The sequence below is a fragment of the Agrilus planipennis genome, unplaced genomic scaffold (assembly GCF_000699045.2).
Source record: "Agrilus planipennis isolate EAB-ADULT unplaced genomic scaffold, Apla_2.0 scaffold7, whole genome shotgun sequence".
Taxonomy (NCBI): domain Eukaryota; kingdom Metazoa; phylum Arthropoda; class Insecta; order Coleoptera; family Buprestidae; genus Agrilus; species Agrilus planipennis.
In genome coordinates this window covers 1,135,250-1,150,980 of record NW_020439340.1, presented here as the reverse complement: position 1 = coordinate 1,150,980, position 15,731 = coordinate 1,135,250, and the positions used below count along the sequence as shown (strand labels likewise).

At 30.3% G+C, this 15,731-nt stretch overlaps 2 protein-coding genes across 2 annotated transcripts in view; both read right to left on the bottom strand.

Annotated features, from left to right (window-relative positions):
* Nucleotides 1-15,731, bottom strand: part of LOC108734214 (sodium/potassium/calcium exchanger 4) — a 33,751-nt gene that overhangs the window by 13,269 nt on the left and 4,751 nt on the right. Inside the window, exons 2-5 of the mRNA XM_025978646.1 lie at nucleotides 10,439-10,651; nucleotides 9,202-9,386; nucleotides 8,935-9,082; nucleotides 8,793-8,879 (exon numbers count right to left, since the gene is read on the bottom strand). Coding sequence (XP_025834431.1) covers nucleotides 8,793-8,879; nucleotides 8,935-9,082; nucleotides 9,202-9,386; nucleotides 10,439-10,651 — 633 coding nt within the window. The remainder of the gene's footprint in view (nucleotides 1-8,792; nucleotides 8,880-8,934; nucleotides 9,083-9,201; nucleotides 9,387-10,438; nucleotides 10,652-15,731) is intronic.
* LOC108734260 (4-hydroxyphenylpyruvate dioxygenase) lies at nucleotides 8,438-15,452 on the bottom strand. Its single transcript, XM_018465740.1, has 13 exons — nucleotides 15,368-15,452; nucleotides 15,274-15,300; nucleotides 15,148-15,210; nucleotides 14,967-15,071; nucleotides 14,684-14,809; nucleotides 14,489-14,578; nucleotides 14,323-14,423; nucleotides 14,188-14,265; nucleotides 14,009-14,123; nucleotides 13,689-13,808; nucleotides 13,506-13,628; nucleotides 13,338-13,454; nucleotides 8,438-8,626 (listed from the first exon to the last, which is right to left on the bottom strand). The coding sequence occupies exons 1-13, from the start codon at nucleotides 15,368-15,370 to the stop codon at nucleotides 8,552-8,554; spliced, it is 1,143 nt and encodes a 380-aa protein (XP_018321242.1). The 5' UTR covers nucleotides 15,371-15,452; the 3' UTR covers nucleotides 8,438-8,551.

Genomic DNA, 15,731 nt, shown 5'->3' with positions numbered 1-15,731 from the left:
AGTGGAAAAAAAATTCAGAAATGAATTTTCAGAATAATATTTCATATTAAACTAACTCACTTCTAAAAGATGTCTAAAAAAAAAAATTGTATGTATATTTTTTTTGTTAAAGACTGTGATATTGTGTTATTGGTTTATTTTAGATTGCAACAACAATCCTGTACTACTTGGTAACTCTCATTCAGTTTAGATTAGGAGAAGAGTAGCTAAAAACGTAAATTATAGTTTTGTAACTATTTGTTTTTTTATGAATTTAAGGAAAGCTTTCGTTTTAATCTTGCCCCTTATACACAGAGTCAGCTTAGTACATCAGACAATAGATTTAGAATTTCAATTAATAGATTAAAATGTTAGTATTATTGACGTTTAACTATATGAGTTAAAATACAATTGATCGACTTACTGTTTGTTCTTTTTGTTCCATTAAATTCGATTGTACAAATACTCCACTAGCAAATGAAAAAATGAATTAATTCGAATGCACTACCTAAAGTGGACAATTTTTAAAAATTGTTTTCTGAATTGAAAACAGAATCATGCGCAGCAAAAAGGTATAAATAGTAACGACTAAAGTAGTTATAAGTTCATTTGTCGACGAAAGTACTAACATGGGGTTTTGGGTAGAATCTTTTTTAAACGTTTTCGCAAAAATTATTGGCATTAGAAACTTAAATTTCGAAATAAATGACGGTAATAAAGAAAGTTTGCTTTGTAAAACATTGAAAAGTTTAGCAACATTTGCCATGCCTCTTTTTTACGTGATTATCCTGGCAAAAGAAGGCGTTTTCGATCTTTTTCCCGTTATGAGCTCGTTAACAACAAAAAGGATATTATTGACTAGAGTAATCTTTGATATTTCTCTAGTTTTTTATATTTTGTATTCTTCGACATTGAAAACGGTTACACTGATGTCAGCTTTGGAGAAGTTAGAACATTGTGCATTTTACTTGAAAATGCTGCCCTGCACTACACGTTGCATTTTCCCCAAGAATAAGATAATGATTATAATTTCGATTGGTGTCCTAATTTTAGTGGTCGAAGGGTGTACAATGTCGTATGCGGTCTGGGATAATAAATTTTTTCTGGTATTCTTTATAGTACTTATAAGGTTTATAATTACTTACATAGCATTTGTCTTTGCATCTAAAATAAAATTTCACGCTGAAGTTTTAAATGTAAACGCAGAAACTATTATCAATATGAAAGATCCAAAGAAAGTCAAAGAAATTACTGAAATTTTTGCAAAAGCTTGTGTATCACTTCACGAAGCGAAATGTGAATTTATTAATACGATCGAGGCGTACTTTGCTTATTTCATCATAAGTAGCTTTTATGAAATGCAATTTCATAGTTATGAAGCTTACATAAACTTTATGGAGAATGTACAACTGCCCTTCATAGTACCAATAATAGGTTTTTCTGCTCGATTATATAATGTTAATATATGGATTTATAGCTTCACATCTATAAATGATGAGGTAGGATTTTTCGTGTTTTCAAAAAAAAATAAAAGACAAAAAATTGTTACCATTACTATTATTACAAAAACCAAACCTTGCTCTTTGTTTTAGATTTCTAAACTGATTAATAAGTTTTATAAAGTCCGTGTTAGTTATCCTTCTGTGTCTTTCAACGATGTGGTAAATCTAAAAGTTTTAATCAAATACTGAATATAACTGTTACATATTTTAGGAAATTAGTCTTTCCATACTTTACACTGCACAAAACAAGACCATGTTTGGTGTTTTTATATTAGATTGGGATTTCAATGTAAAGGTATCTTTAGCTTTTGCTTCTGTGTTAATTTTTCAATTTTTTGATTCTGTTTTATTACAGTTTGTGTCAACAATTATATATTCTATAGTGATTTTAATTCAACTTTAAAGTTGCAGTTTCAAGTTCAGCCTAATTCACAGTCACTTATTAATAATATTAATGTGAATCGCAAGAATTTTTCAACTAACATTAATTATGTGTAAAACAGTTTAAAAACAATTTTGCATATAATATTGTATGTTGCAATGTAGCGACGCTTATTAGTATTAACAAATATCATTTATTTGTTTTAATTGTAAATTATGTGTTGGGGTTTACGGGAATAAAAAACATTGAAAGCGATTTTGTTTATCATTAAGGGAAATCTGCGAATCTAAAAGTGAATGCTTGTTCCTTGTTGTTGGAGTTCAGTTTTGACATTGGATAAACTAAAGTCAAACGCTGTTTCAATCTGTTCCTTCTGTAAAACAACATGCTGATGTCTTTCTCTAATCTTACCCAGTCCCTTTAGGCCTAAAGCGAGATAAACATCAACAAGCAACGTAGTTTTATTTTAAAAAAGATGGAAAGCGACGAAAATAGTCCATATCAGTCGTGTTTTATTCAATACTGATTCTAAACGTGTTTTACGGTTATAGATTTCAAATTAAATATTCACCTAATAAGAACATTCGTTTGTTTGTATTTGTCGCGTATATTTTTTTTTGTGTGAAGTTAGTAAAAAGATTAGATTGCAACAACAATCCTGTACTACTTGGTAACTCTCATTCAGTTTAGATTAGGAGAAGAGTAGCTAAAAACGTAAATTATAGTTTTGTAACTATTTGTTTTTTTATGAATTTAAGGAAAGCTTTCGTTTTAATCTTGCCCCTTTTACACAGAGTCAGCTTAGTACATCAGACAATAGATTTAGAATTTCAATTAATAGATTAAAATGTTAGTATTATTGACGTTTAACTATATGAGTTAAAATACAATTGATCGACTTACTGTTTGTTCTTTTTGTTCCATTAAATTCGATTGTACAAATACTCCACTAGCAAATGAAAAAATGAATTAATTCGAATGCACTACCTAAAGTGGACAATTTTTAAAAATTGTTTTCTGAATTGAAAACAGAATCATGCGCAGCAAAAAGGTATAAATAGTAACGACTAAAGTAGTTATAAGTTCATTTGTCGACGAAAGTACTAACATGGGGTTTTGGGTAGAATCTTTTTTAAACGTTTTCGCAAAAATTATTGGCATTAGAAACTTAAATTTCGAAATAAATGACGGTAATAAAGAAAGTTTGCTTTGTAAAACATTGAAAAGTTTAGCAACATTTGCCATGCCTCTTTTTTACGTGATTATCCTGGCAAAAGAAGGCGTTTTCGATCTTTTTCCCGTTATGAGCTCGTTAACAACAAAAAGGATATTATTGACTAGAGTAATCTTTGATATTTCTCTAGTTTTTTATATTTTGTATTCTTCGACATTGAAAACGGTTACACTGATGTCAGCTTTGGAGAAGTTAGAACATTGTGCATTTTACTTGAAAATGCTGCCCTGCACTACACGTTGCATTTTCCCCAAGAATAAGATAATGATTATAATTTCGATTGGTGTCCTAATTTTAGTGGTCGAAGGGTGTACAATGTCGTATGCGGTCTGGGATAATAAATTTTTTCTGGTATTCTTTATAGTACTTATAAGGTTTATAATTACTTACATAGCATTTGTCTTTGCATCTAAAATAAAATTTCACGCTGAAGTTTTAAATGTAAACGCAGAAACTATTATCAATATGAAAGATCCAAAGAAAGTCAAAGAAATTACTGAAATTTTTGCAAAAGCTTGTGTATCACTTCACGAAGCGAAATGTGAATTTATTAATACGATCGAGGCGTACTTTGCTTATTTCATCATAAGTAGCTTTTATGAAATGCAATTTCATAGTTATGAAGCTTACATAAACTTTATGGAGAATGTACAACTGCCCTTCATAGTACCAATAATAGGTTTTTCTGCTCGATTATATAATGTTAATATATGGATTTATAGCTTCACATCTATAAATGATGAGGTAGGATTTTTCGTGTTTTCAAAAAAAAATAAAAGACAAAAAATTGTTACCATTACTATTATTACAAAAACCAAACCTTGCTCTTTGTTTTAGATTTCTAAACTGATTAATAAGTTTTATAAAGTCCGTGTTAGTTATCCTTCTGTGTCTTTCAACGATGTGGTAAATCTAAAAGTTTTAATCAAATACTGAATATAACTGTTACATATTTTAGGAAATTAGTCTTTCCATACTTTACACTGCACAAAACAAGACCATGTTTGGTGTTTTTATATTAGATTGGGATTTCAATGTAAAGGTATCTTTAGCTTTTGCTTCTGTGTTAATTTTTCAATTTTTTGATTCTGTTTTATTACAGTTTGTGTCAACAATTATATATTCTATAGTGATTTTAATTCAACTTTAAAGTTGCAGTTTCAAGTTCAGCCTAATTCACAGTCACTTATTAATAATATTAATGTGAATCGCAAGAATTTTTCAACTAACATTAATTATGTGTAAAACAGTTTAAAAACAATTTTGCATATAATATTGTATGTTGCAATGTAGCGACGCTTATTAGTATTAACAAATATCATTTATTTGTTTTAATTGTAAATTATGTGTTGGGGTTTACGGGAATAAAAAACATTGAAAGCGATTTTGTTTATCATTAAGGGAAATCTGCGAATCTAAAAGTGAATGCTTGTTCCTTGTTGTTGGAGTTCAGTTTTGACATTGGATAAACTAAAGTCAAACGCTGTTTCAATCTGTTCCTTCTGTAAAACAACATGCTGATGTCTTTCTCTAATCTTACCCAGTCCCTTTAGGCCTAAAGCGAGATAAACATCAACAAGCAACGTAGTTTTATTTTAAAAAAGATGGAAAGCGACGAAAATAGTCCATATCAGTCGTGTTTTATTCAATACTGATTCTAAACGTGTTTTACGGTTATAGATTTCAAATTAAATATTCACCTAATAAGAACATTCGTTTGTTTGTATTTGTCGCGTATATTTTTTTTGTGTGAAGTTAGTAAAAAGATTAGAAACTGATATCTTTTACTTTTTACTAATGAAAAGTAAAAATCGAATAACCCTTAGTGTGTTTAATAAGAGTTTGCGTTAATTAAAACTATAGGTGTTAATATTTGTGATATTCCTGTTTTTAGAGGATTGTACATAATTACATCGACACGTCCTGCAGGATCAGATGATGCTATTGAAACAGGTCAGTGATATGTGTAATTTCTATGTTCGGTGATCATTTCGCCCTGCCTGTATATCTATTTCTGGCTATTAACAGGGTGTCACACTTGAACAAAAGAGTATGATTACTTCAAATGAAAAGTAATTTATTGTTTACAGTTTTACAATAGGTAGTGTTATACATAATATGTATTAGTAAAAAATATTCATTATGGGTAACAATCAGCTCAAATCGGGTATTTCGCAAGTAGGCAGGTTTACTGGGAAGAAGTAGTTGAGTTCTATGAGGGTCCCAACAACCAAAAATATTATATAAGCAATCAGGCAAGTGATGCCTAATTTCCAGTCCAATCTTAAATAAAGAGACGTATGAAATGCGATATTACAACATAAAGGCCAGTGATCACTTATAATTAATTAATTAACACAAAATAATGTTATTTAATCTTAAGGCTTTTGTTATTATTGATTCTTTACTATCCGTCATTATTTTAGCNAAATATTAATGTAATTACAAAGAAAGTTAGGAAACGTTTTTTCTTACGAAATATTAAGTCATTATGCTGTATTTTCACTGTTTTCTTGTTCTTTTCTCAGACAGGTAACTTTCGAAAATAAATCATTCATTAATAGCAATTATTTAAAAGAAATTAGTAAAAATTTTGGTGAAGGCGCCAGACACAATTTAAAAACAAAGATTACCTACAATAAATTGAATTACAATTTAGGTTTCATTGAAACAGATTGAAGAATTTTCATCTTACGTGACACTTTTCTATGTGGATGCAATTGAAGATGCTAATTTATATTTCTTTTTTTCAATTAATTTATTTCGGGAAAATTTAAAAAATTTCAAAAGAAATCATCCTATTTTCAAATAATAACAGAGTTGAGTTTGTTTTATTAATTTAGTATTTAATTGTACATACAGAAAAAGACTAGAAAATTTATAATCCTCGTTGTTTTTGCTGTTTAAATTACGATCAAATACAAGAAAGATCAAATTTACAATCATTCATGATCGTTAATCCCCATATAAGTGAGAAATTACGAATAGAATTACGAAATCTTTTAATTTAATTTGTTATTTTCCAAGACAGGCCTTAAATCTATTATTTTCTATATTAGTTTAATAATATTTTCTATCATAGACATCGTTGATATATATGATAAAAAACATTCTAAAGTATAATTACTTAGATTTGTTTACCTATTACCAGAGCCTGAATGGCTGGAACGAAGTAATCATCGCACACAGTTGATAAGAGAATTATACTGTAAAAGGCTAGAAGAAAATGTATGAAAACCCATCCGTTTCTTCTATCTTCCCTCGTAAGTCCATCAGACGGGAATTCGAGGATTGCAGAGGGGGTACAATTACTTTCATGTTTCTCCAATAGAAATTGTAGAGAATCATTTGTTGCTATAGATTAAAAATAGTTACAACAAGAGTTAGTAACTGGTAATATTAATTTCCTCTTCGTTCTAGTCTTTTTTTAATGTTTCTATAGTATCATCAATCCTTTTTTGTCGCTGGTATCAACAAGCAAAAAGTAGGGAAAGAGCGAATATAAAGATAGGAGACAAAAAATTAGAAGAAGTGACTGATTTTAGGGATCTAGGAAGTCAAATAAGTCAGGACGAAAGGTCAGGAGGTATTAGAAACAGTAGGAGAATATAAGGCTCTATGTGCTAGTGAGAGACATGTTAGAAGCAGAAACAGGAGTTAAGAGGAGTAGAAGTAGACCTAGATTAGATTATTGTTTAATAATAGTAGTAGTAATGTCCAACCAGTCTTAGGACTGACGACCTTATGATGATGATGATGATGAACAAACAAGTCATTACGCAATTATTCTATCACAACATGGATATTTACGCAATTTTGAAGAACTTTCAATATATATACACTTGTAGCAAACTGAGCAATAGGAAAATAGCGATATTTGTTTAATGCAAACATCGAAGGGTGACATTATCTATTGGAAAATACGATGCCGTGTAAGAAAGTTCGTACAAATACACTTCACCCTTGCTGTTTTCATATAAATAGCAAAAAATGAAATTTAAATCTATTAAGGGCTGTTACGTTTTATTCAAAAGATTGTGAGATTTCGGTTAGTTTAGGACATTTTGCAAAGAAGCAAATTATACATTTTCACTTGTGTGACGTAAAAATCAAAAAATTCCGACAAAGAAATGTGTAGCATCTACGTTGGTGAACTTTTCGCCTTACTTGTATACTTCTCATAGTCTATTACATTCATAAAAGAGTTATGTTTTGTTATAGTTATTATTTTATTAAAATTGTTTAAATATTTATATATATTTATGAGGTTTAATGATAAAATCCATTTGTTGTAAAACGTGTAGATAAAATAATACTTACTGGTCAGTTCATCTTGTTCCAAAGCCAAAGTGGAGCACAAAGTAATAAATAACAACAATTGCAATAACGAAGACAGAAAGAAGCTCATCTTTAACAGTGGCATTGCCTTAACTAAAATTATTCTGAAGTAGGTGTTTACAAATTGTTAGTAAGTGTAACCAGATTAATTTTAATATTCTCGTATAAGTCGTGCATGATGAGTTAGTTACTACTATCTTAATCTTGTACGCGTTTATAGTACCTGTAAAGTGTACAGTAATTAACTGTACGTTACACGTAAATTAAAATGATAATTATGGTGTAACTGTTTCAAATAAAATTTGTCGTGGAAAAATGAAGTCGTGTGTTTAACTATTTATTTACAAATATATACAATGGAACCGAATAAGCTAGTCAACGTAACGAAGTGTGTTGCTAGGCGAATAATGCTAATCTGTTTATGTACAACTTAACGACTAACTTAAATACATTTTGCACCCCCTGAAGAGAGGGAGGGTGAATAAACTGTCTCCAGTACAACTATGAACATTGTTCCTAAAGAGGACAGATATTTTGACCGGAAGGGTCCGGCAAAAGTACCTGGAGTGCAATAAATGTTTAAAAATAGACACAGCAAATGTCTCTAACAAATCTAACATCAAAGTAAAATATTTCTAGTAAATTCCAGTAATGTATTGAAATATATCATAAAAATAATTCTGAACAATTATGGTCAGAACAGTACCTACAATTCGAATTTTTAGATAATTGTTTAAATAATGTGCGAATTAAGAGATATGAAACAAACATGAAAACACATTTAAAATAAATTGAAAAAAACGTTTTAAATGTTTTAGAAAATGTGAGATATTTTTAGGACTTTTGAAACAAAACAAAAGAATTAAATAATCGCACTAGATATTATGAGGATGTATAAAACTTATAATAGATAAGCTTGCAAATGAAATAAACGATTGCTTTTTTATCAATTAGGAAATTACTTAGAAATATGAGAGAAGAAACGTTTCAATAAGTACAAACCTATTTTGAGATGGTTTTATTGTTTATTAGGAGAATTTATTCCTATTTTACATTCACTAAAATAAGATCTTAAAATCTTATGATATCGTAACTTAAACAAACGCAAAAGTTTTATCAAAGATTTCCACGTTTGGCTTGCTCAATTTCAATGGCTTCAAACAATGCCTTGAAGTTTCCAGCGCCAAATCCCTGTAATAAACAGTTGATAAATCATAAAGATTTTCTTTCTGAAGGATTTTTCATTTTTCGTTTGTAATCATGTTGTAAGTTGATTAAGAAGGTACAGAATTAAATAGANTGAAATAACCTTTGATGTACCCCCTTAAAGAACTATTATTATTTATTACTAACTTACGTAAATCTACTTCTTCTACTGTTTTCGGTGCGGTTGTTTTACGTTTTCGTTTTATGAAATGTTGCATTTTCTTGTTATGGTACATAACTGCAACAAATATGTTCATAACTGTTATATACGCGTTCGAAATGTTATATTTTACCCAAAATATAAAGTAGATACACCAAAACAAACATTAGGGCCTCGTACCATTGGACTTTGTCATCCCAAAGTGTAGTTATTAACAATAAAACTGATATTCCATAAACTAGGCAATCGCGAGTCATTGAATACCAATCTAACTTAAATGTCTACAAAAAAAGCTTAAGAAATTTGGAATATTGGTTTTAAATTGGCATTTTCCGATTTTCAGTTTTTTTTTGCTAACACATTTTTGGCTAGCTCTCTTCATGAACCTTTTTTTACTTACTAAGTTAGAAAAAAGACAACATGCTGGGACTGCTAAAACATTAAATACATTAGACCCAACAACAGTGCCTACTCCTATGTCTCCTTGGGTGATAAAAGTGCCTACAAAATTAACGAACAACTCTGGGCTAGCACTTGTGATAGCCATAAAACTTGCCCCTGCTATATCTTCAGGAATGTCGAGATCTAAAAATTACTCAGCCTTATATTGTGATTAAGTAACAAACTCTTCATTAGCAATCAAATCATTAAGTTAAATTTATCTAGTAAGTATGTAAGTGTATAAATATATTCATATCCACAAATATATTTCGCAATATAAAATTTTGGTGGAGGCGCCGGGATAATTTAAAGAAGAAGCTATAATTGAACTATAATTCTGATTTCATTGCAGTAGATGGATGAATATTCATCTTTAAGTTATGTTTTTTCATGTAAACGCAGTTAGGGATGCTGATTTATATATTTTTTACATTTACACTATAATATGTAATACAATTAGTATTAGACAACCCAACATACAGCAAATATTAATGTAATTACAAAGAAAGTTAGGAAACGTTTTTTCTTACGAAATATTAAGTCATTATGCTATATTTTCACTGTTTTCTTGTTCTTTTTTCAGACAGGTAACTTTCGAAAATAAATCATTCATTAATAGCAATTATTTAAAAGAAATTAGTAAAAATTTTGGTGAAGGCGCCAGACACAATTTAAAAACAAAGATTACCTACAATAAATTGAATTACAATTTAGGTTTCATTGAAACAGATTGAAGAATTTTCATCTTACGTGACACTTTTCTATGTGGATGCAATTGAAGATGCTAATTTATATTTCTTTTTTTCAATTAATTTATTTCGGGAAAATTTAAAAAATTTCAAAAGAAATCATCCTATTTTCAAATAATAACAGAGTTGAGTTTGTTTTATTAATTTAGTATTTAATTGTACATACAGAAAAAGACTAGAAAATTTATAATCCTCGTTGTTTTTGCTGTTTAAATTACGATCAAATACAAGAAAGATCAAATTTACAATCATTCATGATCGTTAATCCCCATATAAGTGAGAAATTACGAATAGAATTACGAAATCTTTTAATTTAATTTGTTATTTTCCAAGACAGGCCTTAAATCTATTATTTTCTATATTAGTTTAATAATATTTTCTATCATAGACATCGTTGATATATATGATAAAAAACATTCTAAAGTATAATTACTTAGATTTGTTTACCTATTACCAGAGCCTGAATGGCTGGAACGAAGTAATCATCGCACACAGTTGATAAGAGAATTATACTGTAAAAGGCTAGAAGAAAATGTATGAAAACCCATCCGTTTCTTCTATCTTCCCTCGTAAGTCCATCAGACGGGAATTCGAGGATTGCAGAGGGGGTACAATTACTTTCATGTTTCTCCAATAGAAATTGTAGAGAATCATTTGTTGCTATAGATTAAAAATAGTTACAACAAGAGTTAGTAACTGGTAATATTAATTTCCTCTTCGTTCTAGTCTTTTTTTAATGTTTCTATAGTATCATCAATCCTTTTTTGTCGCTGGTATCAACAAGCAAAAAGTAGGGAAAGAGCGAATATAAAGATAGGAGACAAAAAATTAGAAGAAGTGACTGATTTTAGGGATCTAGGAAGTCAAATAAGTCAGGACGAAAGGTCAGGAGGTATTAGAAACAGTAGGAGAATATAAGGCTCTATGTGCTAGTGAGAGACATGTTAGAAGCAGAAACAGGAGTTAAGAGGAGTAGAAGTAGACCTAGATTAGATTATTGTTTAATAATAGTAGTAGTAATGTCCAACCAGTCTTAGGACTGACGACCTTATGATGATGATGATGATGAACAAACAAGTCATTACGCAATTATTCTATCACAACATGGATATTTACGCAATTTTGAAGAACTTTCAATATATATACACTTGTAGCAAACTGAGCAATAGGAAAATAGCGATATTTGTTTAATGCAAACATCGAAGGGTGACATTATCTATTGGAAAATACGATGCCGTGTAAGAAAGTTCGTACAAATACACTTCACCCTTGCTGTTTTCATATAAATAGCAAAAAATGAAATTTAAATCTATTAAGGGCTGTTACGTTTTATTCAAAAGATTGTGAGATTTCGGTTAGTTTAGGACATTTTGCAAAGAAGCAAATTATACATTTTCACTTGTGTGACGTAAAAATCAAAAAATTCCGACAAAGAAATGTGTAGCATCTACGTTGGTGAACTTTTCGCCTTACTTGTATACTTCTCATATACAGGAGTTATTGGAGTTGGGTGTTGTTAGAGATNAGCAAAAATGTCGTCCACGTATCTAAGCCATATTCGAGGAAAAAACTCAAGGTGGCTAAGGTCACTTTCAAAACGACTCATAAAAAGGTCGGCTATAAAGGGTGATAAAGAATTCCCCATAGCTGTTCCTTCTTTCTGTTCGTAGAAGCAACCATTTATCTGAAAATAATTTTGCCGCATGCACATTGAAGCCAGAGTTATGTACTCAGCTACAATGTCGGCGGAGAAACCATTTTCTTTAAGTAAATCCTCTAAATACGTCAAAGTAAGCGGAACAGGTACACTTGGAAAAAGGGAGCAAACATCAAATGAAACCATAACCTCACTGTCTTTTAGTTTTACGTCTTTGACTTTGTTTATGAATTCAATAGAATTTTTAACTGAAAAACTAGGTGGTTTAATAGGGAGGTTGTTGAATTCATTTGTCAACCACTTGGCTAATTTATAAGTTGGTGCACCAATTGCAGAGACAATTGGTCGCATCGACTTACCTGGTTTATGTATCTTGGGCAAACAGTACAAACGGGGAACTGTTGGACATGATACAAGTAAATTTCGTTTTAATGTAGGAGTAATAATGTTGTGACATTGTTTTACGGTTTTAGTAAACCCAGCAACCATACTAGGTAAAGGATTTTTATTTAATTTTGAATAAGGTCCGTTGTTAATAAGGTCATCAACCCGATCGTAATAGTCTTTTTTATCCAAAATCACAACTTTATTACCTTTGTCAGCTTTTACGTAAAAACAATCCTTATCTCTCAATTTTTTGATAACTTTCATATTAGCATTTTTAATATGGGAACTCTGAGATTTTAAGCTGGTTTTCAATTTTAGTTTGCAAGCCTCTCTGATATAGCCTTTGGAATTGTCATCAAGATGTTGAATTGAACTTTCAACATGTCCTATAACATTTTCTAAGGCTGTAGCAGGAGAAGGCAAGGCAAACTTTAATCCTTTATTGAGTAAACTAATTTCGGCATTATCAAAAACTTGAGATGACAGATTCTCTACAATGTGTTCGACTTTCTTAGGAAGTGGTTTGGAGAATATACCTAACTTACGTAACTTCTTTTTATGAATGTTCACCTTTTTATGAAATTTACAATCTATAGATAAAAACATCTTCCTTTGAAAATCGCTCCATTTTTTGAATTCTTTTTCACTTAAATTATAAGTTAAAGATTTAAATAAATTATACGCCTCTATTTCAAGTAGACTACGTTTTGAGTACAAGAAATCCAATTCTAAATCTAGCCACTTACGCTTAGCAAAAGTGGTTATTTTTTCAATAACTTTACAGTTCTTTGAAACTTTAATATTCATAAACTCTGGGAAAAGAGAGTTACGTTTACAGGTTTTTAAGAATTGGATATCTGCACCAATTAATCTAATCTTACAACTAAGTTTGTGATACCTGTTTAAATCCGATGACCGGGAAGCCATGACGAAATATGAAGATTGGAAAAACTTTGGCGGTTGTTGTAGAACAAACAGAATAGCTCAAAACCCCAACGCCAAAACACGACACTGTAGTTGTCCGAAGCACTTTTCGGTAACAAAGTTACCTTCTTCAGGGACTGAAGTAAACTGAAAAGTGCTTCGGACAACTACAGTGTCGTGTTTTGGCGTTGGGGTTTTGAGCTATTCTGTTTGTTCTATAAAAGATTAGTCTTTTGCTTTCAAATAGTTGATGACCTAGCTTTTGGGAAATGTAAAGAATAGCTCAGGATAAGAAGTGACTGCCCAACCAGTTTTTAACTGGCGATATTGGAAGAAATGTAAATCTGAAATCTAAATATTAAATTTATAAGTACATACGTTATGATTTCTTCTTTGAATGACCTCGAGGAAGAGTGTAGGTCTATCTTGCATATTTTTCGTAAATATTTGCAATAAATATCCATCTTCATCATAATCAATTAAAATCTTCAGTTTCTACAATAATATTATTGTTAATTTGGTAAAGAATAAATACGAATCGTATACCTTTAAGGTGTCCAGTTCTTCAGCTATTTTCACTTTACTTATTTTCAACCTCTCTTTTAGAATGTCGTAATAACTATCAGGTATTTGCAGAAATTCTATTCCACGAGCTTTCAGATTTGTTACCTATAAATAAACAATTCACCAATAGGCACTTTCTTTATATGTATTTTAAGGGTAGCTCACAGATGAAATGATGTCTTGTGTATTCAGTGCAATGTGTTGAACCCCAGCACCTCCGTAGTAGTCAACGTACTCTTGTATTTGACTTTTCTTTTTTCCTTTGGCGGGCTCATTGATAGGCATCTATTAGAAGAATTAAATTACATTATTTTATTCTATTTAATACAATTGAGATTGATTGCAATATTCACAATTTTATTGTCGATTTGGCATACGTATGATGTTTCGTCACACGTAAATTTGTGACTTCCGAAGAAGTTGACAATAGAATTGTGGAAATTCTACTTTAACTTTTACTGAATCAAAAAAGTGAAAATTCCTACTTTTATTGTTTCTTCCCAATTGCTCACTACAATTGATCTCAGGGCTGAATATTGGGTGTGAATTTGGGAATCATCCACAGACCAGAAACGATGAAATTGAAGAACTGTTTCGTACCTGAAAAACAAATAAAATTATTTTAGGGTGTTGTTAGGATTGAGAATAAATAAATAACAGTTACCATTTGGCTACCGATTCCATTTGAAGATCAGGCTGATTTCCTACGACGTGGTCTATGAAATCTAGTTTTGCTGGCGGTCTAAAAATTGTCCAATTGTCATAATTACTATGGCATTGTATTTTTTTGCTTACTTACAATTTACTTCCCAATGGGTCTTCTGGGCTTTTGGCATAACCCGGCAAAAAGAAACCATTGTAACCACCTCTATCGATGAGAGTATGCGTGGTATCTCCGTACTACAAAATTTAGTCAAAATCATCACCAGTACATTAATAAATAAACCATGAAAAGTATTATTTACCGTTTGTATTGTAGCGCAACGTACAGAACCGTACTCATCTTTTTCAGTCCAGATATTTCTTATTATTTTTGCCCCTTTTGATTTTGCGTGCTGGAATGCGTAAAAACTTTCAATTTAATTGTAATCTATAATTTTCTTGTTTAATAGGAATATATATCTGATCCACAAATACCTGTGGTCTATTGTGGTACCTACCAGTATTATATTGTCTAAATCTTCAACTTCAAATGAGATATCTTTGACCCCATCTCCGTGTTTAACCAGATGGTTACCAATTTCCGTTTCGTCAGGTAAATATGGAGACACGAAAACGAAAACTATCTAAAATTTTTGAAATTTACATTCTTTACAATTGTTTCATTTTGTGGGTTCTTTACGTACTACAGAAAATGTTTTTATTTAACATTTAAATGAAATAACAGCAAGTAAAATTAATTACGTCGACTCAATATCATTTTTATGTATATTTAAAGCATACTCTATTTTGTTGTACTGCATAATGTGCATATTTTCGACTTCCGGTTTCTAATCCTTTGTAGCCAAGTGGTTGGAATCCCATTCGGGTAACATAGTAGCTAGCAGCCTATTAGATAGATATATACAAAAATGTACTTATTAAATATTTTTCATTCTTTTTACTGTAAAAAAATGTCACCTACCTGTTTTGCGTTTCCAACATAGAATGTAAGATGATGAAAATAAATGAAGCGACCAAATTGGGGCTAGCAATAAAAAAAAACATCTTCAAAACTAATTAAAAGGAATATTATAACATTATTACGTACCTTAGGCCCTTTATCTGTATAAGAAGTCTAAAAAAGAAAAACCAATTAATTTCCATCTCTTTAAGCAGTCACTGATGTGTACCATTTTACTTACCATTGAGAAAAGCTACTCTTACGTATTAATTCTTCCGTTTGGGAAAACCTTTTATAAACTGGCAATCAGATAAACATGTCTTTTTTTAAATATATATTATTGGTATAAACAGATATATACATATTGTTTACTATTAACCAAGGTAATCTAGGAGAATGCTTTTAATAATATGAATAATTTATTTGTTCATTTTATTCTATCAGCTTTTGAATGCGTGAAATTATGTAGTAATAGGCGTAAATGTAAATCGTTTCTATAAACTTTATTTTTGCAAGATTATTTTACAACAGGTACTAAAGCTCAATAGTTTTGTTTTCTATTATATGTAGTAGCAATTAAGGGTTTTAGAATCAATAATTTTCCC